The 22391-nt window shown below is 41.2% G+C and overlaps 1 protein-coding gene across 2 annotated transcripts; it reads right to left on the bottom strand.

The window, feature by feature from the left end:
• Positions 1–1409: 1409 nt before the first annotated feature.
• asip2b (agouti signaling protein, nonagouti homolog (mouse) 2b) lies at positions 1410–19628 on the bottom strand. Of its 2 annotated transcripts, none has more exons than XM_033650019.2 (4): positions 19500–19628; positions 19294–19425; positions 3805–3878; positions 1410–3588 (listed from the first exon to the last, which is right to left on the bottom strand). In XM_033650019.2, exons 2-4 carry the CDS (start codon positions 19397–19399, stop codon positions 3421–3423), a joined length of 348 nt encoding a protein of 115 aa, XP_033505910.1. In that variant the 5' UTR covers positions 19400–19425; positions 19500–19628; the 3' UTR covers positions 1410–3420. The 2 variants fall into 2 exon arrangements, with proteins under 2 accessions (XP_033505910.1, XP_033505909.1); XM_033650018.2 differs by having other exon boundaries at positions 19504–19626.
• Between the last annotated feature and the right edge of the window lie 2763 nt (positions 19629–22391).

The following is a 22391-nucleotide window of genomic DNA, read 5'->3' as shown; positions in this document are numbered from 1 at the left end:
AATACATCACTGTGCATAAAAACTGAAGTCTGCGAGGGCTCAGTCTGCAGGTCCAGAGGGTGTACATTTGGATTCAGCCCTCATCTGTCCCACGCTGATTAGCCTCACCTGTGTCTCGTTATCCTTTCCCTCACCAGAGTATTTAGTGTGTGTCTTGTTTTCCTCTTAGCTCCAGCCTTTTGTCCTTTCCTCGGTTTTTTGGATTTAGCCTGTGGAATGACTCAGCCTGGATTTGTTTGCCTCCGCTGATTGTCCTTCTGTGTACCAAACCTGCTTTTTAACCAGTAAAGACTGTGTTATTTTGCCCAAACTGTCTCCAGAGTTGTACGTTTGAGTCCACTATCACCTGGATCACGAGTTGCTACAGAGACCTCTGTGGATAAGTTGGCTCCTGAACAATGAACACTAAAGGAATCCTAACTGGGAGAAGTTTTAGCTGGTTGCAATCTGCCATCCTCACTGCCAGATGCTACTAAATCCCCCTAAATCTTACACACTTAACCTTTAATAGCCCTTTTTTGATGTACCCTGCTCTGTAGCTCGGAAGAGGAATATAAAGTGGTATATACAGTACATATATAAATCAAGGACCATGATGCTCTTTGGCTGGATATCATACAGGAATTAAAGAAATTTAGCTAACTCGCCTGTTTACCTCTTCCATCATGAAATCTCAATCTCATATATTTTTTGCATGCGTGTGAGCATGTGCGAGCGTGGAGAACAGATCTGTGCAAAACCAGGCAGCAGAACGCAGATTATGTGGTTTATGAGGGTAACATTTTTGCAATTTATTGTGTGAAGACAAATTTATGTGACGCATAATCACTGACCTTTCCTCACCTCCTTTTATGCATGACAGTTTTTGCACTTAGACACAGCACACAACTTGTACGGGCCACTCCACCATGTCTCTTTCCGGTAACAATTCACTCTTTGATGTATTCCACTCCTTTATTACATTTATTATATTTAATTATGGATGCATATTTTAGCTGTTAGACACTCTCCACCAGCAGAGCAGCATCCCAGACAAAGTAATACAGTAGAGCACAGATACCAGCTAAGAGTTATGAGATGCAACACTGCTTTATTTTGGGATTCACAGACTAACATCAGCATGTGTCCATGCACGTCCTTCCTGGATAAACACTTGACCCCTTAAACATGAGATTCATGTTTATTATCATTCAGCTTTCCACATAATCCCCCATGGAAAAAGAATAAAAAACAGCTTTAGCCACTGTTTCATGTGACAGCTGCCGGCAAACTTTTCTTTTTTGCTTTGTTTTGATGCTCTGTGTCATATTGTCTTTAATTAAAAATGGTTTCTTCCCATAAATCCACTTTTGTATGCCATTTCCACTGAAAAAGGGGACATGTAAAATGACAAAAACACAAGAATAATATAGGCATATGATATATTTATTCAATAGCAAAAATATAAACCAACTTTGACTCATGAATCCATATGTGAATAATTAATAATTCTACATTTAAGGACCTAAATGTATCTGTTGTACAATGCCTTTTAACACAGAAACAGAAAATTCTTTTTTTTAATTGTTCAGGACTCGAAACATGGTTTTGCTTTATTTTTTGCACATTTATTCAGTGGGGTAGTCAGTTTTTTTAAAAATGAATATTTTTTAGAAATGTATATTCTAATGTAGGCTAAAAACCTGGTTATTATGGGTTCTCACATGTTTAACATGGTGTTAAAGCACAAGTGATGAGGATATTCCAGAGCAGCAATAGTGCAGGAAATACCCAAGGCACAAAACACAGTTTACACACGACTGTCTACATACATGATAAAACATACACCAATCAGACATAATATCAAAATCACTGGGAAACCATGAGTACTGGCATTCACGTGCACACGATTTGACTCGCTCCACCAACCCTAACACAGAGAAAATCCATTTATTGTGTTAGTCCATATAAAACCGGACTTTTAAAATACATGTAAACATGTTAGTCTGACTGAAATTGTATTAAATCAACTTCTCAAAGGTGGATTAACACACCCAGATAATAAGAATGGGATTAGAATACCTCCTACATGTATACAGTCAATCGGACACAAACTGGCTAAGGTGCTCAGCGCATGCTCCACAGTGTCCGCCCCGGGCTTTGACCCGGAAGTTGAATAGCATTAAACGCATTTAACAGAAGAAGAAGCCGGTAACAACATGGTGAAATCTACATCCAGAGCCGTGCATTTTTGGATGGATGAAATGTACAGAGCTGTAAAGTTGTCCTCCATGGCTGACGATTAGTTAGCTAACCGTAGCTAACTTGTTTGTCGATTGTTTGGTCTGTGACGTAATGGGTCAACTGGAAAAACGTCAAATACTAACAAGCTGAAAGGGGGCATATTGCCACCTATTGTATCGGAGTCAGACATACTTTGGTAAATAAATCGATTCCCCTCCTGTGCTTGTATACTGAGACAAGGATAGTAGTCCAATTAAATGGCCTAGTCAAGCTATAACCATAGCTCAACTTAAGTGTGCATGCAAACGTACTGACTGTTCCAAACCAAGTACCCCCCCTTCATGGCAAGGGAACTCCCCAATGGAAGTGACTCCCCAGCATGACAACGTGCCATGCCAAACCACAACAGCTACTCAGGAGTGACACATGGAACATAACAAAGACCTCAAGGCGTCAACCTGGCCTTGAATTTCCCCAGATCCTAATCCGATCAGGCATCCATGGGACATGTTGGTGCTCAGAAGATCTGCCACCAACACCACAGGACACACCAAGAGGTCCTGTGTCCATGCCTCGTCTGGTCAGATGCCTCATCGTGGATCAGACTGGGCTCTGACCTGTGGAAGCATAAACACATGCCCTCTGTGGGTGTCCTGTGGTGTTGGTGGCAGATCTTCTGAGCACCAACATGTCCCATGGATGCCTATTCGGATTAGGACGGTGTTTTGTGGGTGGTGCATGTCAAATGACCTCCACATGAATGCGAGAACTAAAGGTTTCCCAGCAGAACATTGCAGTGTAGCAACATGATCAATGTCATTCACTTCACCTGTCAGTGGTTTAAATGTTGTCACTGATCAGTGTATGCTGCTCATCCTTCGTTACACCTACATACTGAACGTTGGTGGATATTCTGTAAACATTTATATGCGTATTTTCTTATTTCTCAGAAGACTGAAGACAAACACAGGCTTCATTCTTTCATTCCCGTCACTTAAATGTTGAAGCCACAGACAACGGAACTTTAATGTTCACACAATTTTCCAAATATTTCTGTAATAATATTCTCTGAGCCTCACCCACAGGCCAGAAGGCAGTATATGTGCATTTCCTTGTGTATTTGTTATGACTTATCACTGTATATGTCCAGATGCTGAGCTGTGTCTGTGTCTGTGCATGTGTGTGTCAGTGCTTCGTCTACGTCTTCTTCAGGCACGTAGGGTTCACCCTCCAGCAGTGACAGATGGTGTTGAAGAGTCGACAGCGGCAGGAGGCGCAGGGGTCGCAGCACGGCACGTGAGGGGTGCAGCTTTCCATCAGACGGCCGCAGCGACGTGCAGGGGTCATGATGTTTGACTTGTGCTTCTGAAATGTGAGAGAATGTACATGTAGTGTCTCACAATAGAATGGGAAAATATTTAAAATCTCCGCGGACCCTCTGGATTAAAACTGCCAGCTGAAAACTTTGTCAAACCTATAACATTTCAAGCATTCATAAGCATGCAAACTGAAAAATTAGTGGGCACACAGTGGCATTACATGACATATAAAGGCAGTTTAAGAGGAACAAAGAAAGCTTACAGGAGTGTGATTTTCCTGTGGTGGAGAAATCTTTCGTCTCGCAAACAATCGTCTGTTCTTTCCTTGGCTCCAAACTAGAGTTGAAAACAACAAAATATGTATCACTGTTAAAAACACCCAATAAACACTGCTCATTAGAGAAATATCTGTATTTTGGTCATGGTCAATTCGTTTTTCCTGAAAAACAAAAACCTCACCATACTCTCTTGAGACCTATATTCTGGTTTTACACAAACAAGAAGCTTCGGGGTCATTCTTCTCTCTTTGCTCTGTCAGGTCAACAGTTTGCCTCACAAGAGAAGTAAGCACATATTTAATACTATAAGCCTATGTATCTTCTGATAGGCGTTCAGGGTCTGCCCTGAGGTCATCTTCCAGTCAGATGTTCTTGGAATACCTGGTCCAGGAGGCACCCTGCTCAGATGTCCACAACACTTCAACTGGCGTCTTTCAATGTGAAGGTGCACTGGTGCTACTATGAGCTTCTTTTGCATGTTCAAGCTGCTTTCTGTCCTCTGGGAATTGGCATCTAATTGTAATGAATAGCTATGGGAATCAAGTAGCTCGCAATACAATCACGATAAGTTGCCCATAATAATGATGCTACCACGAAACAGCAATTCAGCGATACTTGATAGGATCATTTGTAACTGAAGAGGGAAAAAAATACCCCCAAAAGGCAATTATGCCTCAGGAATTATGTATCTATTTACTGCATAGTGGTGTCTGTTTCACCGAATTTGATATCTGAGATGAAACACAAAAATACAAAAAAGTGCAGAATAAGGTACACCAGACCGGCATCAAAGAACTAGCGGCCATGAGTGTGGCATCGCCTCATGTCGCCTGTGTCTCGGCCAAAAAGTTGCACTTCAACACACCGCAAAGACTATAGCCAACTGCCAACTACAGCGCGAACATTCGGAGCCTGCATGAGACAAACTCTCCCTCCATAGCAGTAGACAGTGGTAGTCTGTATCCATCATTCAAAAAGGGGAACTGGAAGACCCACAGGACAGATTCAAAATGCTAGTTAGCCAGTTAGCACAACCTGATGCTGAGAGAAGAAATAGGCTGACCAAACATCCTCTTTTGCCCAGACATGTCCACTTTTCACGTCCCGTCCGGGTCGTCTGGGGGGTTTTTATAAACTGATGATAATGTCCGGTTTTCCATGTGTTTGTGTGTGTGTGTTAGAGTGCGGCACGGGCAGCATATTTCTGTCCGAACCCGAACCGAGCCCGACATTATTTAATGACCAAAGCACTGAGTTTGTGTCACACATTTGTTACGGTTACAGGCCGGGCGTGTGGAGAGGCAGACCTCCGTGTTTGAGACGGGAGCGGGAGGTCCGACGTTTCCAGCGAGACGAGAGGGAGAAATAAAACAAAATAAGATAAAATAGGAAAAACCTGTCTCCCTCTTTTATTTTATTTTCAGCGTTTAATCAAGGCGGAGGCGGGCGGCTGGAGGCCCGAGACTTCCAGAGAGGGGAGAGGTAGAAACAAACAGCCAATGTGTGTCTGTGTGTGTTATGTTCAGGTGTTGTCACGTAAATAACAGTGCCCAAGCAAAAAACAGGACAGACAATAGGATTTTATTTATTTTTACACTACATTTTCACTGAAAGCTGACCGAATCCGACCCGAGCCCGAATACAATTTATAGCTACATTTTTGACCAAACCCGGCCGACCTGTCGGGGACTGTCGGGCTCAGATCGCCACACTCTAGTGTGTGTATGTGTCCCCTATTGGGGCCTATCTGAAATTCTGTCTTTGAGAGATATTATTTTGTAATATAACTGAATTTTCTATCCATACATATAAATTTTAAATATATTAAAATGATAAGGCATCTTTGAGTAAACTGCGAGTATCATTTAAGTAGGCTATGTCGAGGCCGGCTGAGTGTCCTCTTTTTTGGAAATCAATATATGGTCACCCTAAATTAACCATGTGCTGGTGAACAGCTTTTTCCCCTAAAGAGCTTAATGACTGATTTTTTTTGTCTAACATAACAAGTTTGTTTCAATCTTGAGCCAAATGTGCTGATTCTGCCAAAAAGCCACCAACAAGGGCCGACAAGGGCCAACTAGTGCCAACAGTGCGAGACAGATGCAACAGATGCTCATCAATGGCCTAACACTGACCAAGAGCCAACTGTCACTTTCATCATGACCGGATCAGGGTGATGATGAATCAGGTGGCTATGGATGTTTGTTGTGTTGCCAGTGTACTTTACTTTCCAAAGACAGTTCTTGCATATTGCGTAGTCTCTACCACTTTCGTTTTGGTATATTTTATAAAAGTCAAAGTGGGCCCAGACTTTCAACTTGAAAGATGACAGCGCCTCTGTGATTTGTTTTACCCTTCTGTCCGCATCATCTGCCATTGTCCTTGCCCCTGTGAGTTTCTTCTTTACCTCAAGTTAGTTAACTTCCGTGTACTTCCCCCTCATTCATTTGATAAGCGCCACCCAAGGCAGTCATGAAGTAGTGACTCAGGTTAGTCAAACTGGCAGGGTAATTAGTTTAGTGGGCCTGGGGGTTTTAATAAAAATATCAATATTTGGCGTCAGTGTATCGATAACGTATCACAAGAGAAAGTACAACCCAACTGTATGTTTCTGCAAACCATAGATACATCACATTTGTTCGTTATGATGTAGCAGGTACATCTTACTTTCTAATAATACTGTGGTTAACGTGTGGTTATGTTTAGGCACAAAACCCACTTGGTTATGATAAGGAAGAGATCATGTTTTGGCTTAAAATAACCACATTTGGTAGAACAAAAGCTGCTCGAAACTCGACGACTGGTCACTAAAAAAAAAATTGGTGTTGTTTGTTGGTTTCGAACAGTCATGTGCAGCTAGCAGGTGTTTCACCTAGATGACACACCAGCCACCACCTCTCCACCTCCCAATGACAAAGTCAGGTATAGACAATGCCACTTTAGAGATGGTGATACGATCTGTATGAAGTATCCATTGTTTGCAGTAACATAAAATGCAAACATTTTCATCTAGCGACTGGGCTGGGAGTAAATATAATATATTCCTGTATCAATATTTCATGCCAGCCCTTGTGGTGAATGGGTCTGTGTGTCCCTGAGAGCTGTATTGTCGTGCGCAGTAGCTCCAGGGGCAAAATAAAGCAATAAAAGAATCACATAACTCAACCACAATTGGACAGATAAAACTCACATGAATTATGAAAACTGGGACCCCTTTTGGACCCAGTACTTGTGGTCTGGCTAGCATCCATGAGGCAGGCTTGGGGTTTCCACCACATAGGCTAATCACCCATAAGGAAGGAGGTAAATATTCAGTTCAGGTTCACTGCCGGAGAAATTGTTTACAGAAACTGTATTTTAATGTGTGGATTTTAAGCTACAGTGGAAGCACATTATCCTCTGAACAGGCCAAGAAGCCTCACTGAGTTGACAATTTGGCTGCCTTTCATGTGGGTTGACCTTTGAGAGGTCTCCCTTGATTAAGTACTCAAGAGTCTGTGCTTTCTTGGCTTCTTTGATTAATGGCCATCCATATGCAACTACTGGAAAATGTTTTGACACTTAATCAGATAATACTACAGAAGCAGAAGTGTGTTTACAGTTTTCTTTTTTATCTCATCCCTAGCCTCCTTTATCTGTCAGTGTGTTGGCAGAATGGTGTATTACTGATCATCTGGAAGTCGACATCCACTCCCTCGCATTCTTGCTGGATGACAGTGAAGATCAGATGGAAGCTATTTGGGTTTACATTAAAGGGCTCATTAAGCAAGTTAGTCTTGGAGGAAGTGATGGTCATTAGTCAGTTGTTAAAAGGGATACATTGCCTGCTGAGAGCTCCTTTGTTTTAATGTGTTGGGGATGATCTTCTGTGGTAATGTTAAACTCTGTAAAACGTCCTTCTGCTATAACTAAAATATCTCTGCAACAAGTGGAAGGATTTTTATGATTTTTCCTACAGACTTTCATGGTCCCCATAGGATAAATACTAATGAATTTGGTGATGCCCTGACCTTTCCTCTAGCGCCACCAGCAGGTTAACATTTGGGTTTTTGAGTGAAATGTCTTGACGACTATTGGATGGATTGATATCCATGTTGCTGTAAGTATGTAATAACTTTGGTGATGTAGCATCATTATGGGGGGGTTGGGGGGTAGCTGGGGTTGGCAAGTCTGAGGAGGTGGGTTTTGAGGGCCTTCTGGAATGCTGACAATGTGACGGCATATTTTTATTAGGTGTGGCAGTGAATTCCACAGAGAGGGGGCAGCAACTGAAAACACCCTGTCACCCCAAGTTCGGCGGTTGCTCCTGGGTATTTGATGGAGGTTGGTATCAGCAGAGTAGAGATAATGGGAGGGGGAGTACTGACAGAGGAGGTCAGAGAGATGTGGAGGAGGCAGATTGTTAAGGGCCTTGTAGGTGATGAGGAGAATCTTGAAGTACGTGTGTTTAACCGCTAGTCAGCTGAGGTCGTGGAGGCCTGGGGTGATGTGGTCATGTGAGTGGGTTCTGTTCTGTACGTACTGAAGTTTACTGAGGACAGTGTTTATGGTGCCGTAGAGATGCTGTGTGATCACCATAGACTGTAAAAATAATGGACGGAGCTACTGTGACGTCACCCATTGGTTTGTAGACTTATTTGTGGCTGTCAGGCCTTGAGTTCGGCATTACGGCTATCGACTTCTTGGTTTTTTGGGGCCAGAAGTTACCGTATTTGGAGCCAAGGACACTGTTGGGAGACAGCCTGTCACTCCAAGTGGCCCGCCCATAATTATGCATAGGTTTAATAAAATGTATATAGATGAGTTACAAAAAATTCACTCCCTATACAATTGTCACAAACTAAAACGTTCCAGGCTGTAAACCTAATCGGGGGCGACTGTGGCTCATAGGTTGGTCCACTGATCAGAAGACCGGTCAATCCCCAGCCCCTCCAGCCTCCAGTCAAAGTATCCTTGTGTAAGATACTGAACCCCAAATTGCTCCCAATGGCTGTTCCATTGGTGTGTGTGAGAGCGTGTGAATGGTTACTCATGTATGGTAGCCTCGACCTCAGTTGTGTGAATGGGTGAATGTGACTCTGAGTGTCAAAAGCGCTTTGAGTGCTCGGAAGACTAGAAAGGCACTATACAAGGCCAGTGCATTTACCATTGAATTTATGCTATGAAGTTGGGGATTTTAACATGGGTGTCTATTACCCCTTTTCCATTTCCACTTTTGGCCACGCCCAGTCAAGCAATGGCACGCCAATTTCTCTTTCCATTCCATTTCCGCGCCAGAAATTAACCATCTCTGCAGTAGGGCCAAAATCCAGTTGCCTGCCCCCAAAGCCGGTAGCGGTGACGTCTCGCCGACTGCAGCCAACTTCAGATGACCCCCTTACTCCCCTTGAAACAAGCATGTGTTGCAAGACTCAACTCACATCTGTGCAGGAGACCAGAGAGAAAGGATTTTTTTTAAAGTCTCTCTGTGTGTTCAGCTCTCAGTACTTTTGTAGCTTCTCACTGAATTTTTGTGGTTTGGAATTAAAATTTCTCTCCTGTGTTTACTTTAGGTATCTGCTTTATTTTACTGTTTCATGTTTGCTTTCAGCAGCATAGGAGTCTCATTAAGTTTCTGCTGCTCATTCCTGTATTTTGCTGCTTCACAATAAAAGCTTTTATGCCGCAAAATAACAAGCGACTTTTATTGCGCAGAAATGATAAGAAAAGAAATGTGTTTCTCACCCAGCCAGCAGAACTTTGTTAGAAGCTTTTCAAGTCCACTAAAACCACAGAGAGCAAGCATCAAAGCAGAAACAGTCACAATGAGATATTCAATGAAGAGCTGCCAACAGGTAAACTTCTTTACTTGCTGTGCTGTGTGATGGAAAAACACTAAAAATAGTGAGGTTATCGTTGATGTTATCAGTTTAAGACCAACTTCAAGCAAGTAACCCTGTTGTAATGGAGACGTAAATCCCTGCTGCTTTCAGCTGATGTGCCAAATCAAATCCAACCAAGCCAAGCCAGCACATGAGTATGGAAAAAGGGTATATGCAGACTGACTGGTGTCTGGAGCCAGCCTCACTTCCATGTTGACTTAATTTTTCAGCCCCCCATGTTGCCCCTAGGTGACGATCTGTGCTGAGGAGAGTATGCTCTCGATGATGGCAGTGTACTGAGGGAGGAGGCTTTGTTTTACTCTAAATGTTTAAAGATGCCTGAGAAAGAGTAGTCTTTCCTGGGCTGTTTTTGTAATGTTGCCTGTATTGATTGTCCACTTGAATTTTTTGCTGATGTGTTCCAAGGAATCTGTATGAGTCAGAGATGATTATAGGTTCTCAGAGGATGGGCTTGGGGGTTTTGGAGAGGGGGCTGTGCATGAAATTTAAAATGAGTTCTTGTGTTTTAAATGTGTTGAGCTGGAGGTTGTTATCAAGGCACCAACTGGTTGCTCATCCACTCCTGAAATTGGTCTTAGTGGTTACTGATTATAAAACCAATTATGGTTGTGCTGTCTGCACACTGAAGAATAATAACTGAGCTGTGGAAGGAAGTCAAGAGGTTTTCATGGGTGTGTTTTGGGTGTAAAATGAATTCAACCAATCAGGTTCTCTGCTGAGTAATGCAGCAACATCACTACAGCAAATATCCTGGGGCATTTAACCAGCAAACTAAAAACTGTAGTTATAAAGTTGACAGAGGAAACAGAACTTTTAGCTCCTTAAATAATCGATGAAGTAACACTGCTTTTTGTGTGTAAATGTACACAGCGTCTCTCTTAATGGGGCGTCGGACAGCAGCTCTGCTCTCTGATATGTTCAGATTTTAGAGAAAGTGATAAATATTTTCCCCATTAATGATGTATTACTTCATCCACCTGCAACCCAGCCATGCATCCTTGTGTGTGTGTAACAGAGAGTAAGCACATTGTGAACCCGACTATGAAAGATAAAACTTTGGGCCAGGGTTTTTGTTGGTCTGCACCTCATTTTAAGACCTACACAGATGGGAACAAGTTTATCACTACTTACACAACATGGGCACGAGCTGTGAAAATGAGAACTGCATCAGTCTGAAACTGGCAATGACAGCTGCGTTGTGACATGCACCACTCTGGGTGTCAGGTTAGATTGTTTTCCTTTGTGTGCATTTTATGTTTTTGATGTAGATATCTTATGATTCATTGTACATTTTATGTGTTGCTATACAGAGTTGGGTATAACTATATAACTATACGTTTTGCAGTAATGAGTAACCTAACGCGTTAGTTTGCTGTTTGAGTAATCAAATACTTAAGTACATTTTCAAACAAGACATCAGTTACTTCCGTTACTTTTAGAACGCTGGTCCTTCAGCTCTGAAACAGCAACGACTGTCGTTTGGTTCTAATAACGGAGATAACGTTAAACCTATCAGTCTGAAAGAAGCCACGGAGCTTGTGGCTCGCTACACGGTCGGAGAAATGCTGCCATTGTCTACGGTGGAGTCTGAATAGGTGGAGTAGGACTCGCTGGCAGACATATTTCAGACTCAGGACTTGCATTATGCCTGGTACACGCTACACGCTGGTACTCACCAATTATCCCCGGTCGTCTTTCAAGGCGTGTGTGATGTCATCGGGTTATCACTATTATTTCACTATTATTTGAGTCACTGTGTCTGCTCATGTGCCAGCCCACATGTTGTTGTAGTCACCTAAAAGCATCAGCAGATGGCAGGAGCTACATTTGAAGCGCCATAAGTAAACTCTCAAGCTACTGTATCTTCCACAGGAAGTTCTGTGGTTTGTGGTATGTTTCAGAATAAAAGCCTATTTAGAAAATGGAGGGATTCTCTAGCCGAGGTTATAAGGGGCTTTTAATTTGAAACAAGTGTTGAGTTTGAAATGACGGTGCGATATGTTAACTTTACAAAGACAACGGAGCGGATAAAAAGTAAATATATAAACACACAGAGGGATTAATAAATAACGGACCGTCTATAATGTAGTCTGTTTCACATGAAGCTGGGAGCCTCTGCAGCTGTGGTGAGTAAAAGCCCCGCCGCTATTTGTTAATGTTATTACTTTATGTCCGACCGTGAGGATGTACCATTATTTGCTAGCTTGATGCTAATGACAGTAACGTTAACTCAGCGGGTTGACAAAGTGCCTCTGCTGTTTCACACCATCATTTCCCCCTTTTACTCTGTGTGGTAACATCCCTAGAGGAAATATTAAAAATGCTGGGTGTTGTTGTTATACAGTTGTCTACGGCAGCAGATCGTTCTGTGTTTCTACTGGTCAAAGTGACAGCTGTGATGGGAGAATTGGATCTCAGTGAAGGGCAAGTGGTCCATAACTTTAATTTTGGAGACAAAATAATGTAGGCTTAGTGCCCTGTGGTCCATTGCCCAATAGGAAATGTAGAATACTCAAAAGTACTTTAAAAGTGCTTGAGTTACTTTTCTCAGGGAGTAACGTTGGAAGTGCTTTTAAAGTAATTGAGTTACTTTACTCAGGAAGTAACGCAGTAAAGTAACTGGTTACTTTTTAAAAAAGTAACGCAGTAACGTACTTTGATTACTTTTAAAGTAACCCTTACCCAACACTGTTGCTATATAACAAAATAAAAAGGTGAGGAAATACATGTCTTTGACTTTAATAATACCTAACTGTAAATAACATGGTAATTGAAAGGTAATTCTTGATCCTGCAAACAGTAGTTTGATGGGAGAAAAAGACTTAACTTAAGGCCCTATTTACTACCTTTTCCTGGAGCTTTCATTCACATGTCATGTTCCTCCTCAAAGGATAGTTTGCTCAGGTGTCATCAGGTGATCATCAAAGTTCCGTTTTTAGGTCATGTGCTGTCAGCTGAGTGAAGTGAAGCAAATCAAATCAAATTGCCATGATAATTGTCTATTGAAATGATTTTTACTGACAGACAGTTGAGTCATTGATGATTATCTGCTGATTTTTTCTTCTTCACTGCACCGAAGCTCGAACTGAAGACGGCTGAAGGCAGCTAAGCACTGAAAATGGATCGCGACTATCGGTGATTTGTACACCTAATAATGCCAAACAGCACTGAAAACAATACGCAGAATACCATAAATGTTTTTTTTTTCCGTTTCAAGTAAATTAATTCAGATCATCTGCACAGATGGCAATAATTTATTTCATATGAAGCAGTTAAAAGAAATAGATTGTCAGTGTTCCAATGGAAATCAACTTGATTTAGCTCAACACCTTCTCTCTCCTCTCTTCCATTCTTTTGATCATCACGAAAACAACCTACATCAAAGTCAGAACCACTTATCTCAGCAACTGGCATTTTTTATTCAGTGTATCAAAATATATGATTTAGAACATAGACACAACGGGAGGTTACAAAGTCAGCAAATCAAAAAAGACCCTCCTTCTTGGCTCCAACCTCTGTCCTTCTGCCCTGTGACTGAACGCTGCTGCCCTTCTGCGTCTGATCCAAAACCTCTGGCTAGTCTTTGGCCAGATGTTAAAACTTATTTGTCGTTTTGCAGAAAATATCTTCAGCTCAGTGCTGTTTCATGCCTCTCATCCTGCTGATGCCAAATCACGCTTATATCTCGACTTGACCACTTGAAATACCACATCTTCTGAGGAGCCAACAACTGTCTGCACAACAAATTGTGATACATCCATTTTTCATTTGAATTCCCCTCATGTTTTCCAATCCTGTCCATATTTTCATCCTGACGGCTTCTCTTTAGTATTAATGTTCATGGTGTGATTGGCCTAATTCAGTGTGTCTGTGTGTACCCGTTCTTTCCCCTTATTTTTAGCTCCTACCAGGAAAGCACAAGCTAAATCACAATGCTCAAATGCTTAATAGTAGGGGAGAGCCTAAAATGTCTTTCTCTTGCTACGTAAATGTCATCATAACATCATCAGGTTGTCATGTGGTCAGAGCAGTGCTAAACATCCCTGAGAAATATCAACAGGATCCGTCAGCTCTACAGCTTTATTACTTAAATTGTATATGTATAATGTTATATATACATAAATTAAATGTCTGTTTTTGTCAGTAAAACTTGCAAATATATTTGGACTGTGTGGCTATAACACAGACTGTAAAGCTTAGTTTTGGTCGTCAAGGAGTCAGTGCACAATTAGTTTATTATATTCTAAATCAGATAGAGACTGTATAGTGTTTGAGCAACTTCCATCAGTCAAATTCGCTAATTATGTCGGTGTAATCAATATATTTGCCAACAAGGAAGGGCACAAATGCACCAGCTGCTACATCCAGTAAGTTTCAATAATTCATACTGGGGAAAATTCTCAGTCATCCAGGTTATGGTATTTCTAAGTGCTATATCGAAGCCAGCTGGACTAGTTTTCATGGCAAATCAACAATATTTCAGGCAAGCATCTGTTTCTATCTTAATTTCATACCAAGGCTATGATCAGATAATGTAACACACTCAGTTCCATATCGTTGGCAGCTGCACTTGCTTGAATTTCTGAAAGACATTTCACGTCTCATCCAAGAGGCTTCTTCAGTTCTGACTGACTGGTATGGAGTTGCAGGATTTCAAACCTTGTGCGGGAGTCTCACATATGAGTTGCTGACCCACCCAGGTCATTAGGTTTGGATCACCTGGACCCAGCTAACCCTGAAAACACATACCTCTCTTTGATGAGAGGTGAAACATCTTCAAGAAACTCAAGCAAGTCCAGTTGCCTATGATACAGCACTATATTATCTGATCACATCCTTAGTATGAAATGAAATTAACGTAAAAATAGTTGCCTGAAATATTGCTAATTTACCAATTTGCTCAATGCTGTTTTTGTAGCCTGGTTACAACTGTAGCTCACGTAATGTCTCCAAAAGTACATCAGGAGCCAGAGCTTTCAGCTATCAGGCTCCTCTTCTGTGGAATCATCTTCCTGTTTTGGTCCGGGAGGCAGACACCGTCTCCACATTTAAGACTAGACTTAAGACTTTCCTCTTTGATAAAGCTTATAGTTAGGGCTGGCTCAGGCTTTCCTTGTATCAGCCCCTAGTTAGGCTGACATAGGCCTAATCTGCCGGAGGACCTCCTATAATACACCAAGCCTCTTCTCTCTCTCCTCAGTGACTGAAAAGTTGGTTTTTCACTTGTTAACACGCATGTCCTGTTACTGCATCTCGCTAACTCGGCTCTACTGCATGTCACTAACTCGGCTTCTTCTCTGGAGCCTTTGTGCTCCACTGTCTCGCAGGTTAACTAGTATTATTCGTCATGCTTCTACTGTTATTATATACATGTGATTATTGTCACATAATATGTACTTACAACATATTGTATCACAATTACCGTTATTATAACATTATTACTAAAATTAAAGTTGTTATCATCATTACTGTCTGCCCTGCATCTCTCTCTGTCCCTGTCCCTCTCTCTCTTTCTGTCTCATTGTGTCATACAGATTACTGTTAATGTATTATGTTGATCTATTCTGTATGTCATCTATTGCACATCTGTCCGTCCTGGAAGAGGGATCCCTCCTCAGTTGCTCTTCCTGAGGTTTCGACCGTTTTTTCCTTGTTAAAGGGGATTTGTGATATTGGACTTTATACATAAAATCGAATTGTATTAGACTGAATTGTTAAAATCAAGACACACATGCACTTAATTTGTAACATGGGACAACGTCCACTTTTGGATTAATTCCTCATGACTTGTGAGCTCAAAAAACTGTAAGTGGTTTATGACAGTAGAGATATGTAGGTCCTATACCTGAAAATATTACATGTGGGTAAAAATATCATAAAAAGAGTAAAAGAGTGAAATATTTTTATATATTATATAATATTATGGCAGCTCCTCTCTACTTAATGACAACCTCACAGCATTGTTTACCTGATCTCTTCTAGATGAAATATTCAAGCACAGTTCAAAATACCAGATGCACTTAAAATTTGAGCTGTTGAGCTGATACAGAAATGTGCTGTGCAGGACTGACAAGTGCTCTAACGACAAACATCCATTTTCTCACACAATGAAAACCACATTTATGACATCGTGGCACAAAAAAAGGAAACACACAAAAAGACAAGACCGGGCAGCACAGTGCAGCAGCAGCAGCAGCAGCAGCAGCAGCACGGTGTACGACCCCATCAAGCCAGCTGCCGTTTGGATTTCGATCAGCGTCTCTATTACAGTACTGATTCTTGGAGCGGCCAAAAGAGGCATTACAGCAACACTTTATTACACATCATATATCAAACAAGTCTTGTTGAATATGTGACCTCACCAAAGAGGTCCTAATATCATTTAAAAAAACTATTTCATAATAGGTTTGCTGAGAAGCACAATTGATTTCTGCTCAAAATGTTCCCATGAACATATTTGAAGTGGTTGCACATTATTGTTCAGGGAAAATCAGGTCAACCGACATTGTAACACAATGAAAATGTCAGTTTTAAACTCATAAATTAAATGAATAAATCATTCCCTTCAGAGGTTGCTGCAATGTTCAACTTAATCCTGTTGGGGATGGCTCTGATTATGGCCATGTGAAATTTGAAGTTATGAACTAATGATTTCTTCATATTTGAACTGCCATAAAAAGAAAATGTCAGTGTTGGATTTCTTTTGAGAAAAAAAAAAATACCCCAAATGATGAAGTAAAACAAAATTTGTTGCAAGTAAAAAATGGTGCATGCAGTTTTAAAAGTTGTACACACCAGTGCACACAGAAAAAGCATTTTAAGCTTTATTCAAGTCTACAGTACATGTGACAAGGCAAAGGTATTGGGTGTTGTCAGCCACACCCAGCAGTGATGTCACAGTGTACTGACCACACCCTCAGTGCAATTCCCTGCGGCAAGAACTAAAGCTATATTAAAAGCTGCATCAATTAATATTTTCATTGTAACAATCAGAAAGATAATGTTTGTGGTAATTTTACAGCCACAATGACGTCACTGTGTGATTCGCTGTCGCTACTTTATGTCTCCACACCAGCGATGGCTGGAGGCATTATGTTTTTGGGTTGGATGGACGTCACATTCTTGTGAACACGACATCTCAGGAAATAATTTCAAATTTAGCACAACTGTCCACTTGGACTCAGGGATGTACTGATAAGATTTTGGTGGTCAAAAGTCAAAGGTCAAGGTCAGCTTGGCCTCACAAAACATGTTTTTTTAAAAATGTGATATCTCAAGAACAGCTTAAGGGAATTTCCTCAAATCTGGCACAAATGTCCACTTAGATTCAATGATAAACTGATTTGAATTTGATGGTCATGGGTCAAAGGTCAAGGTCACTTTGGCCTCACAAAATATGTTTTTGATCAAACTAGTGAATTCATACACCAACTATGACAAGATTTCACAGATTTCACAGGATATAATGATAAAGTGTGACATTTTATACACAAAAGGTCACACCATTACAAAGATGACATCATAATGTTCTGCAAAAACACTTTTCTGGCCATGATTAGTGTCATATCAGGAACAGAAGGGGAGACATTTGGTCAGACACTGAATTGGTGACACTTTGCTGATTGTATAGATCTTCTGTGCTGCCGGGTTGAAGATGTGTTTGAAGAGTCCGTGTTGTCACAGACTAAACTAGCAGCTAAAAAGAGTTAGATATCTCCTTGAGGAGGAAGAGGAGGAGGAGGAGGAGGAGGAGGAGGAGGAGGAGATCGGACACAGAGCTTGAAAAAAGAGTGAGTACTGAGCTGGCAATCACCAGGTGGCCAGAAACATGACTCCAAATGAATGCAGATGTTGTTTTGTGTCCACTGGATGTGTGTCAGCCACTTGCTAACACATTTGTTATGTCAGCTTCAAGACTTTCTGCAACTCAAACCATCAAAGAATAGAGACTGAACCAAACCAATATGAAACCATAATCTGCCCAGATCAAAGCTGTGGAAACCTCAGGATCAGAATCTGTCAGCTGTCCAATTATGTGCTTTAAAACTGTTTTGCCTCAGAAATTATAAAATCATACCAGATGCAGCCGTCATGGTTTAATACAATATGCACGGTTGGTTAAATAACAAAGATAATACTTTAAAGGATCACGACACCCACAAAATTACCATTTCAAAAGCAATCAGTCATGGTGTTTTCACTCAAATATGTAGTAAACTTTGTTCTTCACGCATCGTCCACGTGGAGAACAGTAAACACACTGATTTATTGATTTTATTGGCGACTGCGCTTATGGACAGCAAAACAATATCAAAACATCTGTTAACAAACTCTCACACAACTCGTGCAGCATAATTCAGATCTCACTTATCCAGTTGTACTGTACGCTCGGTGCTTCACAAACACATGCATGCTAAACAAAGACAAAACAAAAAAAGTTTCATTTTCAGTTTAAAAATATTTTTTCTTTAGGAATTTAAGGTAACACTGCATGACTGGTTGGTTTATAAAGCTCTCAATGGACTTAGTCCTGCCTATTTATCAGATTTTCTGTTATTGTATGACCCCTGGCCCTCAGGTCTTCTGGGAGTGGCCTTTTAATCATCCCAAAAGTTAGAGCAAAAACCAACGTTGGGCCATCATTTCAAAACAATGGTCCACATCTGTGGAACAGCCTGCCTGAGAGCAAACTCAAGACCTACCTTTTTAGTCTGGCTTTTTATTGAACTTTATGTCTTTTTTATTTTGTATTTAGGCCTATTACTATTGTGTATTTTTCAATGTATTTATTTTAAATAATCCGTATTTCTAGCTGAAATATTCTTCATTTTTGTTATTAATTGACTTATTTACTGGCTGATTCGAAATAGTTTTCTATTTTAAGTCTTTACCCTGCTTCTGGTGTTCCCCACTTTGTGCTGCATTCTGTTTGTATGTAAAGTGCTATGTAAAGTTTAATTGATTGATTTACGAATGGTCATTTTGTGGGTGAAATGTTCCTTTAAATCGAAGCCATTTTCCAATTTTTTTTAATGAATTATATGATCATTATTATAGTAAGGTTTTAACTCCTACTAGAACCTGCAATAAAGGCTGAAAACTAATAGATTTCAACATATAAATGACCTTAAAGAGACTGGGTGTTGATAAGTGTAAGTTTTACAATCGGACTTAGAAATATTTGCATTAGTGGGAAATTATAAAAAAGCAATACCTGTGTACAGATTAATAATTATGACTGTTTTTTGTACTTTTTTTCTAAATAAAAATATATATATATACAAATTAAACCATGAGCAATGAGTAACCTCTGTTTCTCCGCCCTGTATATATATTTATTTAATAATTTTACTGATTACTTGCAGAACATGCCCATGGATACTTTTGTATTGGCATGATAGAATATAGAAATAAAAAAATCAACTATGAGACCTACATATTTTTAATCCGGTCATTATGTGTCTTTATATCATGAGCTGCATCATTTTCGTTCACAGTGCAGAATTTAAACGCATTTTTAGAGGCTCACAGTAAAACAAATCAAATCATCTTCACTGATTAAACACATTATTGAAAAAATTGAATCCTCACCTGTGTCATTGTCACTCTTCCTCACATCTTTCTTCATGTTCTCTGCCCAGGACAGCGGGAGCACGAGCAAGAAGAGGCACAACAAGTGTCTGCCGGTGATCTTCATAATAATGACGATGATGATGATGCGATCTGTTTAAAAAAAAATAAAAAAATAAATCCCAAACTGTCGGATGCAACGGGGAGGAATACAATCTATGACTCACGCACTTCTCCTCCTGTAAATCCTCACTTGAGCTCCCCCAGGTTCCTCTCTGGCTGTGAGGAGGTTTATGTGCCTCCACCGCACCGTGAGTGACGAAGACCGAGACGCGGCGCCCCCACGTGACGGGCCCTACGCACGGCAGGAGATGACTGTTGCCCTGGCAACAGACAACAGATCAGTCCTAGAGGTTGGAGATCGCTTTGTGCCAGAGGAAGATGGTGGATTTCGTGATTAGGGGGCCCGAGGCAACCCCACCCACCCCCACCACCATCCTGCCTCATTCTTATAATAATATATTGGGTCTGTACAGCACTTTTCTGAATACTCAAAGACGCTTAACAAAGAACAGACAAAAATTCAAAGATGAAATAATTCATAAGTAGGGAAACAATGCAGAGAGGGAGGAGAAGAATGCAGGCAGTTTTGGAGATGTGTGTTTTGAGGGGGAGTCTTAAAATCTGGGACGTTGAGGTAATCTGGCACCGGTCCTCTGACCGTCCCAAGAGTCAGAACTAAACATGATTGAGCAGTGTTTTGTTATCATGCAGCACAGACCTGGAATAACTTCCCAGATGATGTTTGATGAGCCCTGACTCTGACCACTTTTAAGTCAGAGCTTAAAACATTTCTTTTTTACACTTCCATCTCCACCTTATAAACTCAATTTTTATATTTCATTGCTCTGTAAAGCACTTTGAGTTGCCCTTGTGTATGAAATGTGCTGTACAAATTTGCATTGGTTGGTGGGGGCAGAAGTGATGATGAGGAGTTTGAAGTGAATGCACTGGGGGACGGGGAGCCAGTGGAGGTTATGAAGGACGGGGGTGATGTGGTCACGGGTGCGGGAGTGTGTGAGAAGACGAGCAGTTTCTTGAGTGTTTTGGATGACGGACCGTAGAGGAGAATGTTGCACTAGTCTGGAAGTGATTATTGCGTGGATGAGAGTCTGCAGCTGAAAAGGAGAAGGATGGACGGAGGAGGGCGATGTTTCGGAGATGGATGAACGCTGATTTGATGATGTGTTGGAAGATGACACCAAGGTTATGGACACGTGGAGCCTTTGATAGAGAGGGAGAAGTTATGGGTGAAACTGAAGTCCACGACGACCATGAGGGAAAATGAAGAGAAGGGGGCCAAGAACTGAACCTTTAGGGACATTTGGGAGAGGGGAGCAGAGTTTATGCTGATGATCTGGTATCTGTCAAAGAGATAGGACTTGAGCCGGCAGAGTGGTGATGTTGAAAGCGGTTTCAAGGCGGGAGAGAAGGATTGAATGGATGATGGTGTCAGATATTGCAAATGTGAAATGTTTAAGTTCACATGACACAAGACTGCAATTCAAAGAACTTTTTTCGTTAAGGATCATTAAGGTGGATGCTCGGTATTACAGGGTTATTGCACAGGGTTTGCTCCTCCTGACACTGTGGCAGGTGTTACGTGTTCATCACAGTGACAGCCTTTGGAGAGAAACTGTTCTTGTGTCTGGTTATTTTGGCGCTCTGTAGCATCTGCCAGAGGGGGGAGTGTGAGCAGGTTGTGTTCAGGGTTTGAGGGATCTCCATCGCTGTTTCCTGCCTGTTTCCTGACTCTGGAGGTGCACAAGTCCTGGTTTGAGGTCTGGCTGCTGGCACCAATTAATTTTCTGCAGTCCTGACTTCCTGTTGTAGTCCGAAATTTCACTAATTTAATTTCATCACTGCCTATATCAACAGTAAAGTGTTAAAAGTATTTTTGCTTGTTAAAAAATATACATTTGTAAAGGTTAGGCTACGTTTTTGCAGAATCAAAAGAGTGAGCTAATGAATTGACTTGATAAACATCCTTCCTTGTCAAAACTTTACGCCTACATTACCCACAGTGCGACCCGACTGCCAACAGTAGCAGCAGAAGTAGCCTCGAGCCACAAGCCTCAAACAGAGATGAGGAGCAGACAGCAGAGGTTTGGTAAGCTCAGGAGTTCCCCTTCAGCTAACATCTGATTAAAGTAGAAATATACGTATAAACAAAACTGTGTACAATTAAAATAAAATTTAACTGAATAAGAAAATGGATAGCGGTGAAATAATAAAGGCTTAAACACTGCTTCACTGCGTCTCGAAGCATCCCTACTGTTGCCATGGTTACCTGCAGTTTCCATAGCTGGCCTTGTTTAGGGCCCTTTAGAGCTACTGTACAAAAAGCTCTAAAGAAAAGTTGTCAATTCAGATGTAAATGTCATGATGGCAGGATAAGGCCCACGTGAGGCTGCTTAGCTTACACTTACATCTGTAGCCTCCACCCCCACAGTCCTCAAATCAGATCTAATCAGGCACCTGTTTGGCAGGACCATCGTGTGTTAGGCCCTTAAAACAGATTCATACTGCCTGGCTCCAGACCGTTGAATTGCTGCCCATCTCCCATTTTCTGCAGAAGTACAAAGTGGCCGGTCATGTTGGACATTCTGACAAGTTAATAGATGAAAAGCAAAAACTGAATGATGACTATGATCCAGTTAGCTGCTTTGGTTCCAGGGTCCTGGTATTGTGTGTGCTGGCTCACTGTCACACTGTCATGGTTTGCAAGGACATTCAAATAAAACCAAGACATTTTCGATGTTATTAGTAACACCTGTGCTTTGTTTTCCACTGCGGTGAAAAGGCCTGTTGTCAGCCTAGTAAAACTGAGATAAAACTCATGGTTAAACATGAACAAACAGTCGAGACATATGGACACATTCTCGCTAGCTGCTTGCTAACGCTTCACTAGTCGCAATAGCGGTTGTGTCAGTACAGCTGAAGATAGTGCTGTCAGCACAACTTAACACGACCACAGGTCAGGGCTGGGACACAGATGGATGAGTAAATCAAAAACTTTGCCTTCTGGCTCAGCTCTCTCTTCACCACGACGGTCTGGC

This window comes from Epinephelus lanceolatus, chromosome 12 (genome assembly GCF_041903045.1).
Source record: "Epinephelus lanceolatus isolate andai-2023 chromosome 12, ASM4190304v1, whole genome shotgun sequence".
In the NCBI taxonomy this organism is placed as follows: domain Eukaryota; kingdom Metazoa; phylum Chordata; class Actinopteri; order Perciformes; family Serranidae; genus Epinephelus; species Epinephelus lanceolatus.
The sequence above is the reverse complement of the archived record's forward strand: the minus strand, read 5'-3'. Positions and strand labels throughout refer to the sequence as shown.

Coding starts and splice junctions, on each gene's coding strand:
- asip2b (XM_033650019.2), bottom strand. CDS start 19,399: ATGAAGATCACCGGCAGACACTTGTTGTGCCTCTTCTTGCTCGTGCTC. Junction 3,879..19,293: donor GAAGAGTGACAATGACACAG/GTGAGGATTCAA, acceptor TTTCAACTCTAG/TTTGGAGCCAAGGAAAGAAC. Junction 3,589..3,804: donor CACAGGAAAATCACACTCCT/GTAAGCTTTCTT, acceptor CTCACATTTCAG/AAGCACAAGTCAAACATCAT.